The sequence below is a fragment of the Neolamprologus multifasciatus genome, chromosome 2, assembly GCF_963576455.1.
Source record: "Neolamprologus multifasciatus chromosome 2, fNeoMul1.2, whole genome shotgun sequence".
In the NCBI taxonomy this organism is placed as follows: domain Eukaryota; kingdom Metazoa; phylum Chordata; class Actinopteri; order Cichliformes; family Cichlidae; genus Neolamprologus; species Neolamprologus multifasciatus.
This window is the reverse complement of record NC_140440.1, coordinates 8,347,568-8,374,877: the sequence shown is the minus strand read 5'-3', so window position 1 is coordinate 8,374,877 and position 27,310 is coordinate 8,347,568. Positions and strand designations below refer to the sequence as shown.

Genomic DNA, 27,310 nt, shown 5'->3' with positions numbered 1-27,310 from the left:
TTAAATCAGTGAGCATTAGTGGGCGTGAGCATGTGTGTGTGTGCACTGGTGCTCCTAGGGCGCATGCGAACTGAGGCCCAAAGGGGAAAGCCTTCCACACAGATCTAAGCCAGCTGCCCTGCTCTAAACACTCCATTGCAAGAAGAGTAGAAGAAAGAAGCGACCTGCATGCATCCCCCCTACCAGTGTGCTCAAAGTACACTGGCAAAGCAGCTGCCAGCTCTACAAACGGCAGACAAGCGTCTACAAATTGTAGATTTCGATCTTGCATAGGAGTCCGTAGAAGTGTTACTGCTTCAAATTCTCAGGGCTCAAAGGGCACTTGCTGCCCTGAGAGGGGGGCCTTTCAAGCAAGCTGACCTCTGAGGTTAAGCAGAATCAGTTTGTGTGGAGGAGGGTAAGAGGGTACAGGCAGCAGTTAGCAGGAGGTGAGAGGCCACGGTGAACTGCTGCACTTCTCAAGAAGGAGACGACGACCCTAACCCTGATGGCCACGGGAGGAATCACAACACTTCCCGCTACACCTGAAGACGGCGGCAGCGGCGGTTTTCCTCCTGGGAACTTCAAGGACCCTAAAAGGCTGTACTGTAAAAATGGTGGCTTCTTCTTGAGGATAAAATCTGATGGAGGAGTGGACGGAATACGAGAGAAAAACGACCCCCACAGTAAGTTCTTCCAGTCTCCTTGTTTTCACTTTACACAGTACACAGCACTTCTTGAGTTTCTGTTTTTAACATGCAACAGAGAAGAAAGAGCGAAGCAAAAACTTAAATAACGTGGATAAATAATAGGGGGATTATGTGAATTTTCCATTTGGATTATGATTATTCTCCACTTGCTAACACTAAGAACCAAATGTGTGTAGGTCACCTTCTGGAAAGTATAATAACCTCAGTACTAAAGAGTCACGCCTCAGTTTTTATTCATCAGTGGCACTTCTGATGGAACATGCTTAATGTTTTTAGTGCTCCAAATGAAGATCACCATGCTGAGTCACGCTGTTAACTGTATATTTTACGTCACAAAAGACAGCAAATCTGGGAGTTCCTGCGTCTTTGAGGCTGATGAAGTTATTATAAAAACCTGTTAAAAAATTATCTTACCCTCTGACCAGTCATCTGTGCCGACATTGAATTAATATTTATTCTGAGCGCCCCATTTTTTAAGAAAGGGTAAACATTAACGTGATTACGTTAATAGACAACTGTAGCATTCCTCAGTGCGTCACTGTCACTGATTAAATGTGCCCTAAGCTTTTGTAAATAGGAGGGGAGGAGAGGAACATGAAATTTGGATTTTTCCCTGGAAAACACATGCTTGGATGCTTGGAAGTATATTGCACAAGGTACAGTGTGACATTTCAAACAAATGTCTGATGCCAGTTCAAGGAGTGAGAGGTTATTTATAGGATAATTCAATTGCGTTTAATTATACTTCGTTATAAGTGTTTATGAAATATCCGGAGAGGTTCATCTTGTAGACGACATGAGACAGTTTAAGGAAGGAATATATTCACACACTCGTCATACAACAGCCATTAGTATTAATCATTTAGCTTTTTACCAAAATAGTTCTTAGGAGTTATTATGACTTGAGCTGTGCTTCCTCAATGGCCCTTTTGTTAAGGGTAGGATAGAGCTGCCAGCTTTTACAGACAAACCTGCCAGTAAGAATAGGAAATGTTATGAAAAATGTTGCCTAATATATCCTAGGGTCCTCGAGTAGAATTTCCATGCTAATGTAGATGGGAATCTTCTCCATCCGTTTGTGTTTTGTGTAAGAGACTTTTGATCCAAGAACCTTGGGGTCAATTCTGACACGACAGGAGACCCCAGAGCACACTTTACAGAAGCGGGGATCAGGTTCCCGCCATTCACAAACATTTCAGCACATAATCTATCCAAGGAACATTAAACACACCACAGTACATTCAGACCAATTGCACGTTTTTTTGTTGTTGTTTTTTTGTGCCTCTTTGATCTGTAACATGAATCACCCAAACAGCTAGCTTAATGATAGACAGATGTGTGTCTACCCTTAATGGGGACTCATTCTAAAGAGATACCCTATTCACCTCAAGGGGCCCCTGGATTCTTTTTGATTGCTGAGCATATATTGGATGAAGAAAAACGATGTCTCTTTTTAAAAAAGGGAAATAAATAAATAAATCATTTAAGATACCAGCCTGCAGGTACTATGTAATGTCATTCTGTGTTTTTTGGTAATTAAACTTAACTATTTGTGCTAATAATAATGTTTCATTCATTCATGGCACATGCATCAGTCAGTGCCATGAATACAGAGGAAACAACAGCAACAAATCATTTGCCAGCAACTGAGGAAGCAGGACCTGATGTTTGGATGTAATGCTTGAAAGATGTTAAACGCAGCATAATTTGACTCATCGTCTTCATTTAAAATGCAAATAAAAATGGGGAAAAGAATATATACATATTACTGAATTTATCGGGTAAAAAAATGTCATGAGTTTAAAAAAACTACATTTGAGTTTAAGGCATGCGCTTTTAAGTAAGACAGAGACTTCACTGGCCCAAAACTTGAGTATTTGATAGAGAGAAAAACTGGCATACAACATATGACTTTATGTATTGTTTTAGAGTAACTGTCTGGTTTTACAGGATTCATAAGTTATGTCACAGGAATTGTTTGATTTTGTGGTGGTTTGATTTTGTACCGCTTACCTGTATGGTCCCGAGGCAAAGAAACAAAACCCAAATATGAGAGCATGCCAGCTATTTGGCATACTTGCCTGACTCTTAGTTCTCTCAGCGGTGATTTTCCCAGTGGCATGTCCCTGTTTTGGCACATAAGCTCACTTAAGGAAAGGAAAGTAAGAAAGTTAAATCAACTACTAGTATAAAAGTCAGATATTTTGTCAGGAAAATTCTGCAACTTAAAGCTGATTTTATCTCATTGACTTTAAACATAACCTTGTCACATGGTTCAAATGGTGTGTGGGCTTGTTTATGAGAAAAAGGAAACCTTCAATCAAGGCTTCCTTTAATCAAGGTTTCCTTTTTCTTAATTGTTTGTTAATTTAACAGCATTTTCGTTCCTCTGTTTTATGCCTCGTCTTTTTGCTCGTTGCAGTTCAAATGTTGAAATGCACCTGTACAGTGAGCTGTTTCTCTAACAGCTCACTGTTACACTTGCTGTGATTTAATGAAGAAATTCATGTTTTTTTTTAAAAGTCAGCAGTCACTCTTACACTTTGATTAAACGTCCCATCATTAAACAACAACTTGCTCTCTGTCTCTGCTAATTCATCTTCAGTAAAGCTTCAACTCCAGGCGACCTCAGTGGGAGAAGTGGTCATCAAAGGGATTTGTGCAAACCGATATCTGGCAATGAACAGAGACGGACGACTGTTTGGAGCGGTGAGTGACTTGGATCGGTCTTTCCATCAACAAAGCTTGTGCTGTTTCAGTTCCATAAAGGATCTTGCTAATCTGTATGAAACAGACTTGATTAAACTCACAGCTCTGTGACAAGAAGCATTTAGGTTGCAGTGTTTTGGAAACCAAATATTTCCCAGTACTGTGACAAGAAATCCTCCCATTCTAATTAGGTTTATAGCCTCTCGCACTGGACTCATCAGAACATTCAAATTATAATAGTAGACCACTGTCGTGTGTGTGTGTGTGTGTGTGGCTGGCAGTTAGCAGACCCAAATTGCAGACTCAGAGATAAATTCAGAACTCACACAGCTTTATTGCTGGAGTTCGGGAAACGAAACACAAACAACAGAAAACTCGTCTAAACTGAACTTTAGAACTTACATGACTAAGTAAACAGGATGCGTACACACAAGGAGGGGATGATAATACACAAGTTAATGAGAGGATGGGTGACAGGTGGAAACGCAGCTGGAACAAACTAGACATAATGAGAGAGAGGAAGCAAAGCTGAACATAAGGCACGTGACTATCAAAATAAAACAGACAGAGACCAGACAAGGAAGACACAGAACGAGGGCGAGATAGCAGAGAACAGAGAACACAGGAACCAGATAGACACACGACTGGGAAAACAGGCAAATGAACATGGAGGCAAAACAGACTTCCCAGGGAGACACAAATAACTAACACAAGAAACTAGATACTAGAGGACGTGGAACACAGAGGGAAGACTAAGACAGAGTAAACATGAAATGGAACTAAATTAAACAAAATTAAGGGACAGAGAACTCGGAAATATAAGGAGAAAAGACATAATATTAAACAACAATCCAAGGCAAGCACAAACTACTGGGTCACAAACCCGGGACAATGACAGACCACAGTTACGCACAACTGACAAGATGCATCAATCAATGCAATCAATAAGCAAAAGACATAAACTGCACACATTTAAATAAGTCATCTCTGCCAAATCTTCCAAAACAATATATGAAAGTTTCCTTTTTTGTAACAAAAAAACAAAAAAACCCATACAAATGTGTTTTAGTGATGCACTAATATGGCAATACTGAGTATTTATCCAACAGTGTGGACACCTGCATGTGAGTAGTTAATAATTATTATTAATAATTGGGAATTATAATAACTGCAGGCTTTTATTAAAAATACTTTTTTTATTAAGCATTTTGGGTCTGAAAGACTGAAAATTGAGCAGTACTTATTTTTTTAATAAAAAAGACATAATAATAATAATAATAATAATAATAATAATAATAATAATAATAATATTGGAAATACATAATAAAAGCAACAAAAAATTGCAGAAGTTTTTTTTTTAGAACAAATGAGAACCAGTGATTTCACTTTGTTGACTGTAGATGCATATTAAAATAAATAAATAAATAAATAAATAAATAATAATAATTTAATCTAATTAAAGATATGCTGCCTTGCATTACTTGTATTTAGTCTTGGAATGATTCCTAACTGCACTTTTCCCTGTTACTAAGCTATTATAGTTTCAGCGTTGCTGTGATTAAACCACTCCAGTTTCATGCCAATGCTGGTCTGTTGCCACAGTTGTTGCTGTTTATTGTGGAAGTGTGAACTGTTGGTGACTGATGTGGTTTGGTGGTTGTGAAGGCTCGTATAAAATCCATGTCATTTGCAAAAGGCATTTCCTCCTAATGAGAAGCTACAGCAGCAGAATGCCACCCAAGGCATCGCTCTGCTCAATAAAAGACCCACGTGATGGTCTCTGCACACTACCGTTTGCTTCCAAGAGATTGTGGAAGCAGTTGTTGTCAAGCAAATTAGAATTCACTGACGCTGATGTAACACTTTGTCTGGAAAGTGTCAAATCTAGCTTTGGAGTCGGGTCATCTAGAAAGAGAGGTGATCTTGATAGATTTGTTTTGAATCATATGATCAACAAATACTGGCCATTGCACAAATATATGCATTAATAGATATATGCCCTGACTGGTTAATTCAGTAGGTGCATCTGTTCCACTGCTCATTAATGCTTATAACTAATCATCCAGCAGCAAATCAGTGCATTTAGGCACATAGACATGGTTAGATGACCTGCTGAAGTTCAAACTGACCATCAGATTGGAATAGAAAGGTAATTTAAGTGACTTTGAAGGCTGCGTTATTGTTCGTGCCAGACAGGCTGGTCTGAATATTTACCACATTGAGGGTTTAAAAAGTTGACAAAATATCCAGTAGCAGCAGTTTGCTGCTTCAAAAATGCCTTGTTGGGCCAGACAGCTCTCAGCTGATGGGAAAGCAACAACGATTCAAATAACCACTTGTTATAACAAAGGTATGCAGAAGAGCATCTCTGAACGACCACACCAGGTGTCACTTTTGTCAGCTGAGAATGGGAAACTGAAGCTCCTGTTCACACAGGGCTACCAAAACTGGACAAAAGAAGATTGGAGAAACCAACTGAGAAATGTTTAAATGCCAAACCCTACATGATTATTGCTGCCGACATTGTCCATTCCTTTATGACCACAATGTACCTTCTTCTAGTATGTGCAACAGCACCTGTCGGATCATGGTATCATATCTTAACATTGAGCCAAATCTCTGAGGAATGTTTCCAGCACCTTGTTGAATCTATGCCCTATATCGATCATATATATCATATAAGAGAAAAGGGGAAGTATTTGGGGATATTTGATCTGTGCCTTGGTTTAATATTCTTTGATCTACAAACATTTCCACGAACACATTTTTAGGACCAAAGTCATTTTATTATTGGGAGTTTTGCACAGTGAATTAAACCAGGTAGACGGAGTTGTTGTTCCAGAAAATGTCTTCTGACTAATAGCAGCACAGTCACAGTCAAATAAAAACAGAAACTAAACAAAAGGGTTTTGTTGGACCGAGCATAGGGAGCCAACGCCCAGCATGATTTTGGCCAGACGTTTTCTACAAAGGACAAATGTAAGAAAGAATCTTGGGTAAAAATAGATGGAAGAAGAATCATACCATTCACTTTAAAGATTGTCATCTTTAGCATTCTCCAATAAGATTCCTATAAGAGTCCTGTTAATTTCAAGTTTCTCTTTGACTGACATCGTGACTTGTTTATTTTTAGTGAGGTTCAACTACGGCACACATTGTCCTCATATTCATGGAAAGGTATGACTGTCTTTATTAAATAAGTGGGTTTATTACCACAAATCACAGAGTAAATAAACAACTGTCAAAATAAAGGTTGCATTTAGTTACAAAGTTATTTTAGGTGGAAACTTAATTACAGAATATATTAAACAATCATATTTCATTAAATCAATAATATTAAATTAAACATTTAAAGGATGTGATGAAATGCCACTGTAAGTAACAAGATGCCCCTTAGATTGATATATATACAGAAATCCTGTTTAAGCAGAGGATACTGATAACGTTATTCAGCAAACAGAGTATCTTAAACTATATTACAAACTAGTGTCACAGTCTTCTTAGGTTCTTAGCTCGTGAGTTGATCTACGTTTACTAGGTGGCACTGTGTCCCAGTAGTTTTCTAATCTGCAGCCCCTGAAATTATACCTAAGCGGCACAGTTAAATCCACTGCAGACAGCATAACAGTTATATTTTATTCGCATTATTCTTCTGTGTCTTTCTCTACAGAGAAGAGCAACAGATGAGTGCCACTTCTTAGAGCGGCTTGAGAGCAACAACTACAACACCTACCGCTCCAGGAAGTACCCAAACATGTACGTGGCGCTGAAGCGGACTGGCCAGTACAAGTCTGGAAGCAAAACTGGACCGGGTCAAAAGGCAATTCTCTTTCTCCCAATGTCTGCTAAATGCTAATCTGGGCTCAGAGTGAGAGATACTGATGTCTGAATGAAAAGATGTGACGGCAATGAAGCAAGCCATCAGCATTGCCCAAAATAGCTGTGAAGCTTTACTGTTAGATCCTAACAGTTATTATTTTATCATAAACATGTCTGCAATTATTCAGCTTCACTTTAGAATTAGCACCATATAGTCATACCTTTTATTATATGATAATATTATTATTACTATTATTATTAACCAGAATTTTACTGTAGACCAACCAACTGGAGCCAGCTGCCTAGTGCATCTCAGTTAAACAACAGTACAACACAGTGGTTTTTTTTTTAAAATTAACATAGCTCTCTCTCCATAAGGATTCAAAACAGCAATCTGCTTAACCTTAACCTAATGAAAGTCTAAGTTGGAGTCTGGGTTTAAGTGCAGGGTGTTGGTAATATACTGCATATTTGAGTGTTTTCATAAATAAGAAAACACGTTTAAATCCGACAATAATCTAACTGTATTATAGAAGTCTGAAAAATATAAAATTTGAATTAAAAGAAGAAGAAACACTAAAAGCAAAACCCAAGCATTACTTCTCCTTTTGAACACGTAGGACTTGGACTGTTAAATAGATAAGTGTTGACTTGGTGAATTGTTGTATTATTAGCTGTTGATTGTGCTTGTTCGACAAGAAACACAACCTTTAAATCCCAGCACAACATTTTAAAGACATTGCTTTGCCTTGTCATCACCATATTACTAACTGTGAAAAAGTCATTTAAATCAGCGGTGCCCAACCTTTTTTGCGCCATGGACCGGTTTATGTCTGACAATATTTTCACAGACCGGCCTTTAAGGCGTCGCGGATAAATGCAACAAAATAAAACCAGTACCGGTACCAAAAAAAAAAATGTATTCATAACACATGGTAAAAGACCCAGAGAAACTGAGTTAACGCTAAAAACAATAAAAAAAAAAAAAACTATAAAAACCAATAAAACCCCTGAAAACCATAAATTTCCCACCTGAGCCTCAACTCTCACGGCCTGGTACCCTACGACTCGGGGGTTGGAGACCGCTGATGTAAATGACCAACATGGAGAGGAAAACCTATATTCATTGCTGGCAGTTGTTTGGGTGGTAAAGAATTCATTTTTGACTTACAAAGTTGGCAGTTTTTTCCTCCATATAGCCCCTCCCATTTCTGAAATGAAACTGGAACCAAGATAAAATTAGCTAAAGTCACCACTTATCTCTGACAGTGATGTCATTTTTTATCATTTATATACATATTACAAGACCGCCAACTTTGGGTTTTGAACATGGCCACCAAGACGTGTTAAATAAAACATTTAAAACTGCAGCAATGCAGATGCAAAAAGCATCCTAAAATTTGCAGTGTGTTTTTAATCCAACTGGTTACACTGTAATTCTTCAAAAGTAACAGTCCAGCTATAAATACATTTTTAATATTTGACCAATGGTGACCACCGTGCTTCACCATATCTGGCTACAATGAGGTGATCTGTGGAGCTCCTATAATTTCAGTATGGGAAGCTGTCTGTAATATAACTGGTAAAACCTCCCAGAGTAAACAGCAGGAAGCTCCTCCATGTTCAGGTCAATCTTATGAAAGCCGTGCTCCAGGCCATGAAGCAGAAGACTGGCTAAGCGAGAGGTGATGGGCGTGGTCTCGCTGGTTTTGGCCAGCTCGCTGATGTCCAGCCACTCGCAGCGTAGACACTCCTGAGTGCAGAAGTTGATCTTGTAGGTTAGCGGGCTCAGCCGGCAGATGATGTACATGTCAGACATGCCGAAGGCACCGGGGTGGTTGTGCTGCTGCCGGACACTTAGCAGAGATCTGAACTCGGAGCGAACACCAGTTTCCTCAAACACTTCACGAACAGCAGTCGTACCTGAAAAAGATTTATTTAACATTTATACATGGAGGCATTTAAAAGACTTTGATCTAGGAACGATGATCCAATTCCACTGTCAGTATTACCTTGCAGATGGCGTTAAGAAGGGAAAAAGGAAAATACACATATATTTTTGAACATTTGATGCTGCTTTTCAGGTTGGGTCATGTACATAATTTTAAAGCTGCTTTTTAAAAGAAAAGGTGAATTTGAAAAATTTGCATATATATATCATGTGCCTTATTTTGTATAGTTCAAATGAATGTATATGTATCATCTTTAAGTATAATGTTACACTCCAAAGAATTTAGCTACATGTACTGTATTAGTTCTTTTGCTCTGTTGAGCGTGACACTCACCAATATTTTCTCCTGGATCAGACAAACCACCGGGAAACTTCCAAGCATTCTTTGTCTGAAATTCCAGAGCAAAGTTCAAATTTAACTTCAATTGTGATATATAGCACTGCTGTAAATGTGTATCTTAGATAATTATCAACATGTACACTGCAACAAGGTCTATTTCAGTCTTAGTCTAAAGTCACTTATTTCCTAAAATTAGTGGCTAAAACAAATAATGCCACATTTTGTTTCCTCTGTTAGAAAATGACCATGGATCAAGCTGTAATAATGAGATGAGAAATGCTCCAGTCTGAGCATCCTTTCATGTTATGTTTTAGGTTGATTTCCTAACACTCTGGAGACTTTTACATTTGCTGCGGTGAAGTGTGTCTTCCAAAACTGTTTCACCACTTACCTTTGATATTTAATGACAGTATGCTGCTGGTTAAATTATGATGTCTGTGTATATATATTTTTGTAGTTACTTAAAGAATGTGCTGCGCTTTTTTTCCCCTTGCAGATCCTCTCTTTGTGAGGAACACAAATGCACTACGGCATTTATTTTCATGTATTGTCAACCAAATGCTATATTTTTGGAACGGTTTCTAAAATGTGCTGGTAGAAAGAAATAAAGAGACTTTGTGTAACAGTAATTGTTGAGGTTCTTAAAAGTCGTGCGTCTCTCTCTTCCCCACAGGAGCACACGCAGCTGAATGTAAAATCATTCCAAAGAAGTGCTGTAAGAATGCTGACCGTACGCAATCTGTTCAGGCTAAATCTACCGAGAAATGCTGCGTAAATGTCATTGCATGATGATTAAACACTCTTACCATTACCTCATTCAGCTCCCTGATGGATATAATTACCTTGAGCCCACTGGGAATATGTAAGTTGTCCTGCAAGAGTGATAAAGTTTGGTTTCTTTTCAAGAAGTTCATAACCCTTAGCAAGCTCTGAACAGACTCGGCCTGTAAGAAACTTTCTACTGCCAAAGGGCCAGACTGTTATAAAGCCCGTTTCCAGTAAACAGCTCGATAGGGAGGAGGAAAGAAGGAGGAGGAGCAGGGGAAGAGGAGATAGAAGACTCTCTACACTTCCAGGCCACTACCTGCTCGTCTCTGCTTTGGGACAAAATACATTACATGCTCCCATGACTGTAGACTGGTACACATGTTAGATGTAAGCAAAATCTGTCATTTATAATGCAACATATGGATATGTTAAGATCTGTTTCTTAACTTAAAAGAAATGTTTTAAATAGAATATTTATACCTATACCTATAACTGGGTTAATAAATCTGGATCTTGCATACATAGGTCAAACCTCTTGGATCAGGACTGCAATAGTTTCTGTTGGGTTTGGCACTGATCACTTCTTTTCTTTTGTTGTTTGCATGTAGAGGTCCAGCCTTTTGCTACTTTGCTTTGACAGTGAACAATGGTACATGTGTTGCAGTTGATGTTTGTGGAACAAACATGCTCATGTGCTGGTTTCGTGGCATGCCAGCACAGGTAATACTGACATTATCTGCAAAGCTGCTGAAAATGTCAAAATATATAGTAGATAGTAGTGAAAAAACAGAAACTCTAATGTCACCTAATTGTTTCTGTATTACTTAATTACTTCACAGAGGACTTTATCAGGAGGAAAACTGATAGCACCTTTTATCTATCTAAGATATGATATGTTATCAAATAGAAACAGGCGGCTTTGCATTTTGCAGCCGTTTCCTGCTCATTACAGAGAAACTACTACAGATGTTTCCATTTAATAATCCAGACATTACATATAATATTTACAGAATTGCTTTTAAACAAATTAGAATGCTCGGAACCTAATGTAGGATTAATTCAAGCATTATAATATAGTAATACTATCCAAATATGCCTAAACATCAGTCAATATTACATTTTTACAATGAGATTATTACAGTTTAAACTCTCTATATACATTCTTGTTTCTGCCTTGTTACCCTACTGTTACCACTGAGCTGTAATAAAATGCTACCAGAAAACTCTAAATTGGCAAAAATGTATGCCATCGACTTTTTCCAATGCCATCCAGTGGCCTGAATAGGAGTCTTTGCTGGGCCGCTTTTGGGCCCAGGACCTTATATTTGACAATCTTAATGTATGAACCTGTCTCTATTAATTACAAGAAAAATACCACATACTGTAATAAAAGATGTACACAGCCACCATAATGTCAGACTTTGGTTTGATACCTTAAGTTCAGGAAGTTGGCTGTTGCTGTCCCGCATTTCATTTTGGTTTCTTTTTAACTGACCATGATGGTTACATAGTATGCTCAAGATCAAAACTACCTGACATCAGATTTTCTACTAGTTTAGGCTGCTTATTTGAAAAGGTCTTAACATCTTATAGAGGACATGTTATGAGAGTAACAGTTCCCAAATGACATCAACATTACACAATCACTTTTCAACATTGCTAGCAATCTTGTTTGGGCTGACTGAAAATGCAAACAAAGCTGTGTCGAAGAGGATTCAAAAGAGGCCTGTTGTAAGTTAACTTCAAAACACCATGAGCACTACAGCAGGGCTCTGTGAGAGCTTACAGACGCACACAGAACTGTTTGAGTGCGTTCAACTCATGTAAACATCATGTTTGCTTGAGGTCAGCTAATTTTGTGTTGAGCTATGTTAAGTGTGAATGGATTTCCAGCCAAGGTTTGAGTCAACAGAGGCCCAAGTTACTAAATAAACAAATACTAATCATCTACATTTTAACAGCAGCATGACTGATCCATCAGTGTTTCCTTTGTGTGACTGATATTGGACAGATCAGCCTTTAGGAGGATATAAGATGTGTAGATATAAGGTGTATAGTGCATTTAAATAATAAAGTCAAACAGATACCTTATTTCTGTCTTGGACAACAAGGACCTTTCCACTGGACTCATCAACAACTGCACCTGGACAAAACAATCAGTCAGACATTAATTTTATATATTATTCAAGCATCTGTGTCCCTATATGCTGGTTCACATTTTGCATATAAATCGTAATAATTTTAAGCAAAATGTGGTGGTAGACTGGCACAAAAACAATCATTTGGTTGGACACATAACACATGCATCATGTGGCGAAGAAGGCCGCTGTCAGGCTTCAGAAGATGACGGCTGATTTGTTCGTTTTCTGTTTTGCTTCAAATCTCTGACCTACAAATACATCAAGATGGTAACAGTCTGGGCTGCTGAGCTGGACAGTAACAAGCTTGTAGATTTGAGTAATTTGGTGAACTAAAACTGTAATGACTTGAGGTGGTTGGCACTGTTGGCTCAAAGCAAGGAGGTTCTGGGATTAAATCCAGTCCAGGGCCTTTCTGTGTTTGCATGTTTTCTCATGTGTTCCTTCAGTGTACTCCAACATGCCACAGTTCAAAGACATGCGTGGGGCTAGATTAATTGGTGACTCTTAACAGTGACTGTATGCGAGCTGCTTGTCTGTAACTATATGTTAGCCCTGTGATAGATTGGCAACTTGCCTACGTGTACCCTGCCTCTCCACCTGTAACATCTACAGTAGGCTTGAGGCGCTCCTGTAAACTTGAATTGAATAAGTGGAAGAAAATGGATGGATGGAAAACTGTAAAGGTAATTATCCTAAAGGAATTTACAGTATGCACTGACATTGAGGTCCCACACTGCAAACATCTAAATCAGTCTATAGCCACAGATCAGGACCCACAATTATACTGAATTACACCCAGTAATGTAGTGACAAGATAAAGAAACCTATCACAAGCTTTGCTGCAGAGAACAATTGTTCGGGGCAAGACAGTAATAACATGCTAGTCATCTCTTGTGTCTAGTTTAGCAGCAATTTAAAAAACAACAAAAAAGAATAATAAAAATAAACTGTAACATGTTATATTTACAGTATAAAAAATTTAAATTGTGTTTGACAAAAAAATGCAATAGCATTATTTTGACATATTTACGTTGTATTTACGTCATTAGCTATAAAAGATCAATATAACGTCGCCCAAAAAGTGGTTACTTTGCAACTTTAGAGCTTTAGAGTTGTCACAATGTAACCAGTTGGTAATTTTATTAAATTACCAAATGATGATGTAATTTTTTGAATGGTTAGTCTACAGTATATCTGCTGGTTTAGTGGCCAGTTAAAGAAAAAGAAAAAGAAAAAAAACAACCAACAACTCTGAATAACACTTTTTTTTTTTTCAAAAAATGATGACAGTACCAAATACAGCAAATTTACAGGGCAGAAAGCCTTATGAGGAACCCCTGATGCGATCTATTGATAATGTATAAAATCTTGATATCAGCTGATTACTCATCGGCACTACATTTAAAGTAATACTAGCCATACATATAGAATATCTCCTGAAAACAACAAATTTTAATGAACTGCAAATCTTCTAAATGAACAAGACCAAGACTCAGACAATTTCCAAAAACAGAAGGTTAACTAAAAATTGTTTCTGTGGAACAGCAAATTGCTTTACTTTCTACAGTTGCAAAGTCTGAGTGACTCAGCTGAGAAATTTGTGGACATCCGACTCCAACATTTACAGTTTTTCTCTGATGTTTCTCAGCAGCTAGTGACTAAGCAAGGCAGTTATGCGCTGCTGCTGACAGTTGAGGAGGAGGAGGAAAAATGAACCACTTTCTTTTCCGGTTGCTCTGCCTGACCGACCAAGACAAGCCTCCTCAAATGAATGCCACAGATGCGTAAAGAGGGATGTGTCTCGCTAAAGGCTTGACTTGGACTTCCAAGTGGAAATTGATGTCATCCCCAGTCCCTGTGCCATATGGCGCAGGAGGAGGCCTGGTTTCTGCTAAGGGAGGCTATCATTATTTAGCCCTCAGTCCAAGAAATAAAATGGTCATGAGGAGCGGGGAGCAAGAATTACAGTACGAGACAAAAAAACCCCTGTGGATTCAATAGAAAAAACTGTTAATCACTTAATTGTATAGTTTGAGCCACTTACTTCATATTTCACACATTTTTGTCTACTACTCTTTGGTATCGCAAACAATTACAGGTTCATGCTCTTATCTTTACATTATGAGGTCATTATGAATCTGAGCTTCAAGCCCACTAAGTTTTAAATATAAAACAGTTGGCAAGCGTCTTCAAACTGTATCCTGGAACCAAGGAGGAAAAAGTAGGAGAAATAACTAAGAAGAAGAGGAAGAAGGAAAGAGTAACAAGACAATCACCCAGCATTGTTGTTTACTTGTGATTACCTCTTCTACAGATAAAACTAGGCATCAATGTTAATTTAAAATAATGCTTGATTAAGGTTGATGCAGCTGTAGCGATTGGTTAGGGAGAATCAAATTCCCTTCCCAATGAAAATTTAAAAAATACTTACAAATATGAAATAAAAACATATATTGGAGAGTGGCAGTTAATTTGAGCCCTATAAGTGTTTTTCCACTGCATCACAGAGACATGGAAATTAGTTTACCTGCACCACTGAAAAAAAAAGGCTCTGCTAAGTGTGCTGAACAAAGTGAATTTCCTAGCTTAAATAAAAAGGAACTGAAACCTCTGCCTAAATAACAAGCTACAAAATGAAGAGACTGCTACAGGTTTAGAGGAGACGTTAAAGTGTGCCTGCCCACCTTTGTAGTTATCTTAGAGATTTAATCAAAGGCTCTGCAATGTGAAAAACAGTTGTGTTTTTCCCAGTAACTTTCACTCTTTTGTTTTTTGTTAGGAGTCAAATTAGGCCATTATGACTTTCAAATAACTTCTGACATTAATTGACAGTGTTATTAGTGAGTACTGTTTTGGGGTACTGGCCAAAACTACAATAAGAACGAGTTGTGAAAATAACTTTTTTACTCTCTTATTGGGTAAAATCTGAGTCTGGCAGGACATCAGGCGTACGGATGACAGAGGATTTAATGGCTGACTGCTTTCCAATCACGAGTTATACTTTTGGCCCTATCGCTGTATCTTTGTGAACATAATCAAGAGCCACAGTCAGCACACACATAAGGAAACTGGAATCTAAACAGCTGTGTATTTAAGATTCCTGGACCCAGTTTCATCATCAAACAAATCTGGCATCTAAAAAAGGGAGTTTCTCATCCCCATTCCTCAGAAAGATGCTCTGGACATGTTCTGACATGCTTTAAGTGCATCTACTCTTTGGTAAAGGTATGAATGGCACTCTGCCCTCTGCTGGACAATCACAAAGTTAGCACTTGGGCTGAGCAACTCCTTTTCCTGTTGATCGTCTCTTCACAGTCAGTCCTGAGTGAATTTCCATTTGCGTAAGTGAAATGAGCCAGAGTTAAAAAATGCAAATCCCAAATGACAAACAAGCTTTTATCCATTTAAAGATGATAACAAACTACTGGTGTTTTGTGTTAGCACCAAATGTAGGTCACAGTTTACTCCAGCTTTAGCTATTTAAAAGTGATTTAAAAGTGACAGCAGAATACAGTTTGATTTTTCAACACTTTTACATCTTTTGTCACATCTGAGAGATTCTGTTACACAACCACTCGCAACACGCAAGGCACTCATCATATTAGGAAACAAATGCGGAGGGCAGTTGTCATCGCTGATGGGTTTACATAGACTTTGTGTCCATAACAATTGTCATTTGGTCTAATGTGCTGAAGCAGTTTGCGCTCGGCTCAATCATCCACAGATGAGATTCTCTCTTTCACAGCACAAACTCTTTTCACTGAGAGGTTGGTGTAAAAACTACCAGGAGGCGACAAGATATGATCAAATCAAGAGGATACCTGCAGGTTTTTCAACATTTACAGGGTTATGCATTCTGAATTCATTCCACAGGGTCAGATTGTCCAGATGGAGTTCTGTCTGAAGGAGAACATTTGACAGAAATAACCAGAACTTTTTTGGCAACAAACACCTGTTCTACTTGCCCAGTTTGACTCACTGCAACTTGTCCTTTTCCCTAAAAGGCAATTCAGGGAAATTCATACTGGAGAAGATACAGTGCACACTGTGGACGCAAACGTTCAAGTAGACAGAACAGAACTTGAGGTTACTCTATTCCGTAACCCCCGTTCTCATTGGCTAGCAGTCATGACGCTTGCATCAGGGAGGGTCCACCCTCCTCCCTATAAAAGGGTGTGATGCAGCATCACCCGTCATTCAAGAGAAGCTCACCTCTTCCTCACTTCGTGCAAGCAGGGTGACCTGGTGAGACACCTCACACATGTTATCAGAGAATGGGGGTTACGGAATAGAGTAACCTCAAGTTCTCTTTCAAACATTCGTTTCGGTGTCTCACTATGGGGATATGCAGACTTCCGTATTGCCAGATAAGCCCATCTGAACGACTGACCGCCACCTTAGGAGGTCTTGTGGGGACCCACACAATGTGGTCTAGAGATGGTGCAGTGACAGACCCGTGCTGGAATAAGCCAATTGGATTGCCTCAAAAATCCAGTGGGAAATGCATTGTTTGCTAATGGGCTTCCCAACATGTGGTTTAGTCCAGGAAACAAACAGCTGATCCGACCTCCTGAAAGCCTTTGTTCTCTCTATATAGGTACACAAAGCCCTAACTGGACAGAGAGCATATAGGTGCTCCTGTTCAGGGGAGGAGAAAGGAGGGGGCAAAAAGCTTCTAGCTCCAATGGGGTGCATTGGAGATAAGGATTTTTGGGCACAAAGGCCCCCAGCAGGGGGCACTCTGAATGTATACGGCTGCCTTGCAATCATGACAGCAGAGTGATGGTTGTCAACATCCTGAATTTGTATGACCTCAGATGCTGATTTAGTGCCCTTAGGTCCAGTATCGGATGTAATCCCCCTCCATTCATGGGCACGAGAAAATATTTTGAGTATAAGCTGCATTGGCTCTGGTCCTCGGGTATTTCTTGTACTGCACCCTTTGATAGCAAGGTAAATATTTCTTCTTGCAGAATCCTGGCTGATTTGCCTTTTGCAAGAGAGAAAATCGCTCTGTGAAATCTGGGAGGGGTGGTTGTGAATTACAAATGGTAGCCTTACTCTAATGTCCTCACAACCCACTCTGGCACAGCGAGAGCTCACCATCTCTCCATTCTTGCTGACAGGGGCCCCAAAATCAGGCACTCCAAAGTACATGGGACTTTGGCTCCCTCTTCTGGTGGAAACTGGTCCTGCGGCCCAGACCCGAATGTGCATGCACAGGTGGCCCGTGCTTGACCAGCGTTCATGGGACCGGACACCACTGAGGAAATCGACCCAGGTGGTGCCTGGGGGTGTGAAGGCATTATGTTTTCAACATATTTTCTGTGTTTTTCACACATTTTTCCCGTGCCTTTGGCAACGTACCTGGATGCAGGGGGTGAGTTTTTAATAAACAGTGTGCTTTTGTGAGACTGTGACACGCTTGACCCAGCTGAACAGTGTCTCGTCTCTTTGTTGGAATGTGCTCTGCGGGATCCAAATCGAGTCCCAGGCGCTGGAAGACGGAGGCAGAACACACTTCTCCATACAGGCTCCGGAACTGAGCCCTGAAGTAAACTTGGAGCCCGGGCTGGTCTGGCTCCGATCTCCCTGTGGGGGGATGTTAGGCAGTTTGCTTCTTCTTGTGGTCTGACTGGTGGCGGGGCACCCTGCGCGGCACCAGGTGGGACATGTTTCCTAGTCCAGTAGGTCTTAGGGTTCTGCGATCCTAGGGGACACTGGGCCGCAACCTGTGGAGCTGGGCGGCAAGGGATTTTAAATGTCGGCACACCGGCTGCACGGCTGGTGACCTGAGCGATCGTAAACGCCTGGGTCTTCCTAGGGAGACACAGCTGCAGGGCCTTTCCCTCTTTCTTTTTTTCCTCGCACAAGCTTTGCATGGTAGCAACGGTGGTCCCTAAAAAGCCCAGTGGGGTTGATGCTTTCATCCAGAATGTCACGTTTTTCTCTGTCCAAAAGTCCCAACAAGATCAGCTATCTTGAGAGCTGAGCGCTCTGCCCGCCGCTTGTACTGCTGCTCTAGTAAGGTGGAGACACTGGTCTGTAACGACGCCCAGCTCTTCCCACAGCTTGCTAGCATCGGGGTTCACAGCAGTCTGGTCCTGGAGCTCTGCCGAGTAGGCTAGCAGGAGTGATGAGGTGTTCAATGCCCTCACGGTGGTGGCAACTGATTTATACGCCTTGTCAACCAGGGAGGATTGCAGAAGTTCAGCCTTGGAGGACAGGGATGGAACAGATGATATGGAAAGTTTCTGGTTTCGGTGGAGATGAGAAGCCACCAGATTCTCCACTATGGGAATTTGGTAGATGCCCTTCTTCTTCGTTCCAGCGCAGTCAAATGCCACTACTCCCAGAACTCCCAAAAATGGCTTTGCCCAGCAGCGTATGACCTTGTCCATGCATTTGGGGATAAGTGGCAGTACGTGCTTAGTAGTGCGCTTTGCTTTAGGGAGCCTTTTAACCTTGTACCTTGAGGTGGAGGTCTCCATTGTCACTGTGGGCCATGGGACTGCCAACTTTTCAGCTGCCCGTTTTGCAAATAGCTCCATACCTGTGTGACTGTGTGCCAGGGTTATCACAATCAGACCTTGTGTCACAGAATTCTGACCAGAAGGGGCAAAGAAAACGTTGTCATCCTCGTCCGAAACAAGATGTTCCGATGCTCCCTCAGAGGATTCTATGAGTAGCTCGTCATTATCCTTCAGGGAATCAGACAGCATAGCTTCACAGCTGACCTTGGCATTGTCCACCAGCGGGAGGATGATATCCATCTCGTTGCCCCAGCTGGTACCTGGTGTGGCTGACTCAGTGTGCTCCATCGGTGCACCAATTGGAGACAGCATTGGGTCCTTCTTCGAAAGGCTTTTCTGGGTAAAGCAAGCGCAGAGTTTGCATGAACCCAGTGTGGGCGCTTTGCAGCCCGAGGCACATCACACAAGCCTCATGTGTATCTGAACCTGAGATCACGCAACCGCAGGGACAAATTCTGGGCAGCGGTTTACAGTCTGCCATATTAAGGAAGCTTGGTGTAGCTTGGAATGGCTGGACAGCTAACTCTAGGCTAGAGTTAGCTGTCCAGCTAGCTCTTGTGGTACTTGGCTTGGTGACCATGTGTAGCAAGGACAGTTAGCTTGGTCAGCTAACTGTTGTGCTAGGTGTGTGGTGGCAGCTAACACACTCTCTAATCTGGCTCTGTATTGAAGAACAGGCAACTGGAAAAGCGAGCTGTGCTAGCACCTGGTGACCAAGGTGTTAGCTTGCTCGAGTGGAAAGTTAAGCAGGCACTAACGTTGACAGTCAGGAGAAATGAGGTTTCTAAGAAGCGAGAAGAGGAAATTGAATGACGCTGTGTCACACCCTTTTATAGGGAGGAGGGTGGCACCTCCCTGACGCAAGCGTCACGACTGCCAGCCAATGCTGGCTGGAGTAATGACAGAGGCTTCTGAGGACAACGCTGAGAGAGCGTTCCCCATAGTGAGAAACCGAAACAAATGTTTGAAAGAGAACTTCCACAGAGTGGCCGTAAATGCAGTGCTGTGAAAAAATTGTCAGCCACCTTCCTGAGTTCTTATTTTTTTTGCATTTTTGTCACACTTACATGTTTCAGATCATCAAAAAATGTAATGTTAGACAAAGAAAAAAAAGGCATTTTGAATAAATACAAAATCGTTTTTAATTGATGATTTCATTAGATTGAAATCCACAGCGATGTGAAAGACTCATTGTGAAAGAAAGACTTCTCGCAAATGCTTGATTGCAGTTCTTGTTGTCGAGGGTGACACAACCAGTTTTTACATAGCGCCACGTATGTTTGGATAGCTTTTGTCTCTTAATAAATTAAATCATCACTTTACTCGAGTTATCTTTGTCTATCATTATAATTTGTTTCACAATATGAAACATGTAAGTGTGTAAAATATGTTTTTAAAGAAAAAAAAAACCTTTTTCACAGCACTTTAAAGGTGTAGTGGGCCAACAACCCTCCTGAGATGGGTGGAAACCTGGTGACCAACAAACAAACGTCTTACCACTGTGCTTGGCAACAAGGATTTCTCCACCAAGCCCTAAGTCATATTTTGCTTGGAGATCAAATACTTATTTTACTCTGTGACATAAAAATCTGTTTACATTTTTTATGTAATTTGTGTTTTTTCATTATTTTTGGCTGATTTTCTGTCTCTCTCCATTAAAATGAAACTACCATAAAACTGAGAGAATGTTCATTTCTTTGTAACTGAGCATACTTACAAATTCAGCAGTAAGTATGCTATATTAGCATATATATTATTACTCTTTGAACCCACTGGTTTGATTGGATAATCTAAACCAAAGGTCCACTTTGTAACTTTCTTATAACTCAATCTTATGGTTTCTAGTGGGTTCTGGCCCACTGAATCACTTTGCATTTTTGAGACATGTGCTGTAGCCACTGTAGTTTACTGTAATGGTAATAAAAGGACCTCAGGTGAGACTTTTCCTGTAAAAACTGCTTCCAGAGTCAAGAGGAGTTTTTTCCTCCCCTACCTTTCAGGGCAGAAATCTCTACCTGCCACTCCAATTTGGTGAGTTGCAAAACCTGGAAGTCTGCTCTCCCCCTCTCCCAGCCAAAGAGCCAGCATGGCGTAGTCGTTTCTGGCATGATGGAAGGTGAAGCCGTGAGCCGAGGCGGCGGCAGCACATCGACTCAGTGAGATGGGTACTCGAAGCCACACTGCTGCCTTCCCCTCTGCTTTCCACCGGGCTAAAGAATCTGCAGAGTTCAGATACAGTTTAATTTTGTATCTCCCATAAACTATAAAGTACATAAAGAAACAGTTAATATGTTGCAGAAGTGACATAATAAAAAGTGAAAAGCTTTTAAAAGGCATTTGCACCTAATTGAATTGTAAAGACAATCTTAAGAGAGAGATGTGAAAAGATAAAGAGAGAATGACAAACAGCAGACACGTTTCTGGTGGAAGTAGTTTTCATGTGAGTAGAGTTTAAAGATGGACAACTGAAAAACAGCTAACTGGATTAAAGCAGCCACAAAAATAGATAAGGGACATTTTTAATTGCTCATTGAGAGTTTTCATTTTACATTTAAGTAAGATAGCGAGTGCTGGCTCAATGAAAGGGAGAGCTGAAAAAAATAAAGACGAACCATATGAAAACATGTAAACCCCCGAAGATGAACTTTCAGTAATTACAATGTAATAACAATAGTATCAATGTTTTAAAAGTAGTATTGCTTTTGCTCGAGGAAACAAAACAGAACATATTTTAAAAACATCTCATACCCCAGACATGCTCCCTTGGCTAAGATGCTATGAGCAATTTAACATTAAATATATAATACCTTATGTACAAACAGTACCGGCCTATTATAGATAACTGTCAGACCACTAGTTAAGACAGGTTAATGATTTAAGAGCTTTTGGGAAAACAAGATGCGCGCATTGCCTTCCCTCTCCTCCTACACAGCAGCCAGAGTTCAGGGCGACAAACCTTGCAGTAAACCGCTGAATGAGCTCTCGCTGATGTCACCCGGCAATCCGACCTCAGCCAGGTTCACTGTCACTCCACCGAATCGGTCCACTTTCCCCGTTAAAGCGCTGACCCCGTGGACTTGCTGAAGCAGTGAACAAGTTAAAGTGCAGGAAAAGGCACGGGTAGCTATGCGTACGGGAAGAGACATGTTATTACAAAAGCGGCCTCTCGCCAACGGCAAAAGTCTGGCAACAAAGGTACAGCCAGCCATATTACAGTAACACGATAAGTAACCGAATAAAAGCAGAATATATTCAGCTGACAGCCGGTAAATGAGCTGTCCAGTACAGTTGCGTAAACGTCCGTGCAGGAAATTGCATAAATACCGTAATGAACCACTAAAACAGCCCTGACACGTGAACCAAACTCCTTTCGCATTTCTTTTAGATTACTTTAGCTTGGAACGCATGGGTATTGTGTTAAAATTGGCTAATGAATCTGACAATTAACCCATGTAATTCTGTAAGTGATCGGCTTTTTTGGCCACAAACTATTGTTAACTATTGTTAGCTCTTGTTTTGCATTCTCTAAGTGCCATCTGCTGTTCATTACCTATCAAAAAATCCGGAGCTTGTTGGCTGTTTAGTAGAGCTATGCCGAATTTAAGAATGCATCCAAGCATTAAGAGCAATAATTTTATTTCTTTCATTTTGTGATTCTGCTAGCTTGTAAAATCAAATACGTAAAAGTAAAGAATTTTCCAGCGAAATTGCGCATTGCTTTCTCTCGACCTCTACAATCTTATAGAAACGTTTTCTACGAGAGGTTAATATTTTTCAGGTACTATTTTTTATTTTTGTAATATGTTATATACATATATATTTTAAATACCACACACAAGTGTTTTAGAATTAAACAAATACAAAATGCTGCTGCCACCTGCCAGGAAGCGCTCGTATATATGAGGATTTACGGTAAATGAAGGCGGGACTAAACGATAACCAGGAAGTTTACGACACCGCTTGATGTTTACACATGTTTCTGCTTTCACGTGGAGAAGCTTTTTGCAATTACCATGTCTTCAAAGAAAAATAAAAGCAAAACAAAAAAAGCGAGTGAAGGAGATAGCTCCTTCTTAGTGAAAGAGGGCCAAAATGACTCTTCAAGCCTGCAAACATCTCGCACCGACGGAGGAAGCTGCAAAAGTTTGAACTGCAACTCTTTCACTGTCATCGACTTCATTGAAAAAGGTAAGAAGACGAGACATGAGTCTAAACATTTGACAGGCTGTATTATATAAATCAGGTATAACCCCCGTGCAAACGAAGCTACCTGTACTATGAAGATGGAAGTCCCAGCTTGGCGCTTGCTGCACTCACAGGACCAGTACTCACTGATGCTGCTGGTCCATTTGTTTTTCTCCAGAGTCGTTTTCTGAGCTCTGTGCCTTTATTCTTTTCATTTGTTTGCAGCATTTGTTTGTGAACTTATTTGCATTGTTTAGCTTTGCATTTGTGGCTCCTTTTCTCTCTCTTTTTCTTTATATTCACTGGTCATCCATTTCCCAACACCCTCCAGAATAGTCCAGCTGCTTTAACAAATCTAATAAAAACATAGTTCTTACTTAACCTCTTATCCCAATTCCTGCATTCTTCTAATCACTTACCTCGTTTCGTCTCTTCCTTCTTTCTGCGTGAGGTAAGAGTGTGCTGAAATTTCTCTGCTGCTGGGAAGTTTATTCCAGTCAGTGGGAAAGGAGGCTCCAGCAAATCGCTGAACCTCGAATTCAGGAAGAGCAATGCCTTGACCGTCACTCTGTGTGCACTTTCTAGACTTAGAGAAGGCTTATGTACATTAGGTGCCTAGAGGCACCTGATGTACTGCAGGAGGATGGGGTCCAAGACCTTCTGTTATGGTCCTTCTGTAACCAAAATGAGAGGCGTGTCCTTATCCTTGACACAAACTCAAGCACATTTTCAGTGGGTGTGACTCTGCCTGGTTTGCCACGTGTCTCCAATTCTGTTTTCATGGACAGGAATTTAAGGCATGGCTAGGCTGAGGAGGGCATCCACTTTGGGAAACTCAGAACAGCACTTCTATTTTTAGCGGATGATGTGATTCGGTTGGTTCTTTGGGGCATGACCTCCAGTATGCACTGTTTCTCTGAACGTTTCTCCCACTGAAAATGCTACGCCCAGATAAACAGAGTCAACTTTTTGGGGTATAGCTGCTAAAACCTTTTCACAGAAACCCTGGTAGCTTGGAACTTGTTCTTAAGTCTAACACACTATAATTATTACTGGGCTCTTTCTATTTTGAAGATTTGATAAAGCTTATAATGAGCGCTGTATTTGATGACCCATAACAATCCCTTAGTTACAGTATACTGCTATAGGACAGATGCACTGAGAACTCCTCCACTCCCATCTATCTCTCACTTTTTTCCCCTTTATGTATTTTTATGGCACTGTTTTATGCCATTTACTTTTATTTTTGTTTGTTGACTGTGCCTATAATCTTCTGTTTTGTCATGTCTTTCTTCTCATCTCCCAATCGATCATGGCAGATGGTTGCCTCCCTCAGAGTTTATATTATAATACAGAGCACCTCTTGCTTTGTGCTGCTAAGACATTTTTATTCTCTAATCAACGTGTCAGGTGGGCTTGTAGGCTTATATCAGTTCAACTCCTCATATCTGTGTTACATAACAAAATACTTTTGCCAGCACTGATTACGCAGAGAAACAAAACTTTACACATCTGCTTTGATCCCTGCAGTCATTGCACTGCTAAATGCAGGTAGCACCAGACAGTGCACTTTATGCATGCATTGTGCTTTTTGAGTGAGTGGGTGGGTTTACAGATGTAGGAGAAACTTGCCATGATCTTATCTCTCTTTTTTTTAGTTCTCTGTTTCTCATTTATTTGTTGACATGTTTTTGAATCTGAACTTAAACACCGTAACATCTGGTTTTCACTCTAAATCTTTCATCTGCACAAAAAATTAAGCCACGAAAAAAACCTTAAGCTTGGCCATTAGCGAGGAGAAACAACCTGGAAAGTACAAATCTGTCTTTTAGAGCTGAAAGTCGTCATGAACTTATGAAAACACTGTTACCAAAAATCCCTACCAGTAACAAACTAGTGCATCGTCAAATCAGGTAAACAGTGTTTCAGGTCAAACCCACTTTAATACAGTGTCAGCACCACCCAGCAATCAAATGCTTGTTATTTAGTTACCTTTCACTGAGGTAATCTAGTTCATGTATGAAATTTGGGAAAGTGGTTTGTCTTGTTTAGGCTCATGAAAAAATTTCCTGCTGAACACAAAAAGAAGTTTAGTACATTCAAGTTATGTAAGAACCATGAGGTGAAACGTAATGCTATAATTTTATGCTTTGGGAACATATGCAGCATTTCCATCATTTCTAAAAGCTTTTCTTGAATTATTTATTTTTATTATTTATTTATATTTAATTTGCTTCACAGCTGATGACAAAACACCCAAAAGCTGCAGATCAACTTTAGCCCAACTCAGCCTCAACTCAATGAAATCAGCCAGCGCATGCATCGGGAGGCCCGTGCTGCTGACGAGTACCACAGGACAACAGGAGGTTCTCTTCTCTTCTCTTCTCTTCTCTTCTCTTCTCTTCTCTCCTCTCCTCTCCTCTCCTCTCCTCTCCTCTCCTCTCCTCTCCTCTCCTCTCCTCTTCTCTTCTCTTCTCTTCTCTCCTCTGATACCCTTTGTGATACTTTCAGGTATGCTTGGCTTGGCCAGTCGCCTCCTTTCCAGGTGGAAAAGTTGGCCTGCAGAAGTGTGCTCAGAACAACCTGAGAGTAAAGACAGGGGATGAGTTGATGCTTCACCCAATAACAGGTCCCTTGCTTCAGGCTGAAGAGTTGGTTCTCTCTAACAGGTAAGGTTTACCTTGCTTTTATTTTATTTTTTTAAAAAAGGAAAAAGTCTGTATACATATATTTATCATTCCAGTTTGCTCTATACTCAAAATGTTGCTAAACTACAGTAACTGTACACACAACTGCCAGTTTAAGTACATCCAGCAACATAAATTCAGTCTAATGAGTCCTACAATATATTGTACATTAATGAAAGTTATTATGTTTATTTCTGTTGTTGTTCTTTTAATTCTATTGTGCTGAATATATCTATCTAATCTATCTAATCTATCTATACCTTTAAAAATTACTCACTGGCAGCCACTTTTTTCTATTGAAGGCCGAGGCTGCCATCTGCTGGAAACAAGATGCAACTACAGTACAAATGTCAATAATCACTGAGAAGTTGAGAGAAAAATGTTTCCAGTTAGTTATCAACCACCTGAAACTTTTTTTCAGGTCAAAAGATGAAACACTAGAAACAGATGAATTCAAGGATTTCTTCCTGAGATCTCTGGGTATGTCCTTTTGCCTCATCTTCATCACCTCATCTTGTATCTGAAATATTTGAGACCTTTCAGTAGAAAGTGTGTACTTCTTACACACCTGACTTTGCATTTTTCTGTCTTTTTACTGTATAGTATATACACTAAAAAGAGTATTATGTGTTGTGGTGGATAAGTTATTAATATTTTGCAGAAAATGCACAAGCCTCTTTTCCCTCTCTGCTGTACAGTAAAATAAAATAAAATATCCATGCACTTTAGATTCTATGGCTTGTACTTTAATTTAATATAATCAAGCAGATGATTTCCTTTATTAGAATAACTACTATGTATTTGTCTCTCTTACATCAGCTGGGAACATTGTTCTGCCTGGGAACGTCGTTTCCTTGAGTTATTTTGGCCGCTCTTGCAGCCTTCGGGTTGAAACCATAAAAGGGGAGGACGGCGTCACCCTCCAGAGACCAGCTCCTCTCCTGGGAGCGAGTCCTGAAACTGAAGAGTCCTCTGTGATGAATTCTGTGCTGGACTCCACATCAGCTGAACTCTCCCTGCAGCTCAGCATGCTGTCTGTTGATGACAACAACGATGCAACAACAGACACACCTAGAGAGCTTGGTCCTGCAGCCAGCACTCCATGCCGACAAGCCCAGCCTCTTTCCCTTTCCTCGCTGCCTGTAGCTCCTTCCCACGACTCCCTGAATCCTTCAGCAGGTTCAGTAGACACTGCTGTGAGTCCGGAGAGCTCACTCATCTTAGAGCAGGCAGAGAAAAGCTCATCAGCACCTCCTGCTGGTGCTTTGAGTACTGACACCTTCTACTGCCTGTCATGCTCCACTAAAGTTAGACTTAAAAGCAGAGTAGGCCAAACAGATCCAGATGCAGAAGCTAAGGGGTCAAAGGTCACGTATAGCATGATTGGTGGACTCAGTAGTCAGTTGGATGTCATCAAAGAGACCATCGAACTTCCACTGAAACATCCCGAGCTGTTTTCCAACTATGGTATGTTAGATAATACCATGC

The 27,310-nt window shown here is 40.3% G+C and overlaps 3 protein-coding genes across 3 annotated transcripts in view; 2 read left to right on the top strand and 1 right to left on the bottom strand.

Moving 5' to 3' along the window:
- The first annotated feature begins 118 nt into the window (after positions 1 to 118).
- fgf2 (fibroblast growth factor 2) lies at positions 119 to 7,571 on the top strand. Its single transcript, XM_085136097.1, has 3 exons — positions 119 to 665; positions 3,295 to 3,398; positions 7,069 to 7,571. Exons 1-3 carry the CDS (start codon positions 488 to 490, stop codon positions 7,252 to 7,254), a joined length of 468 nt encoding a protein of 155 aa, XP_084992223.1. The 5' UTR covers positions 119 to 487; the 3' UTR covers positions 7,255 to 7,571.
- On the bottom strand, positions 6,163 to 22,628 carry nudt6 (nudix (nucleoside diphosphate linked moiety X)-type motif 6). The gene is made up of 5 exons (XM_085136088.1): positions 21,907 to 22,628; positions 20,966 to 21,169; positions 12,364 to 12,419; positions 9,503 to 9,557; positions 6,163 to 9,140 (listed from the first exon to the last, which is right to left on the bottom strand). The coding sequence occupies exons 1-5, from the start codon at positions 22,157 to 22,159 to the stop codon at positions 8,761 to 8,763; spliced, it is 948 nt and encodes a 315-aa protein (XP_084992214.1). The 5' UTR covers positions 22,160 to 22,628; the 3' UTR covers positions 6,163 to 8,760.
- A 244-nt stretch (positions 22,629 to 22,872) lies between these two features.
- The window catches only part of afg2a (AAA ATPase AFG2A), a 114,492-nt gene continuing 110,054 nt past the window's right edge, over positions 22,873 to 27,310 (top strand). The window contains exons 1-5 of the mRNA XM_085136026.1: positions 22,873 to 23,138; positions 25,377 to 25,501; positions 25,647 to 25,804; positions 26,244 to 26,302; positions 26,642 to 27,289. Of these exons, the coding sequence (XP_084992152.1) occupies positions 22,964 to 23,138; positions 25,377 to 25,501; positions 25,647 to 25,804; positions 26,244 to 26,302; positions 26,642 to 27,289 (1,165 nt within the window). The 5' untranslated portion in view covers positions 22,873 to 22,963. The remainder of the gene's footprint in view (positions 23,139 to 25,376; positions 25,502 to 25,646; positions 25,805 to 26,243; positions 26,303 to 26,641; positions 27,290 to 27,310) is intronic.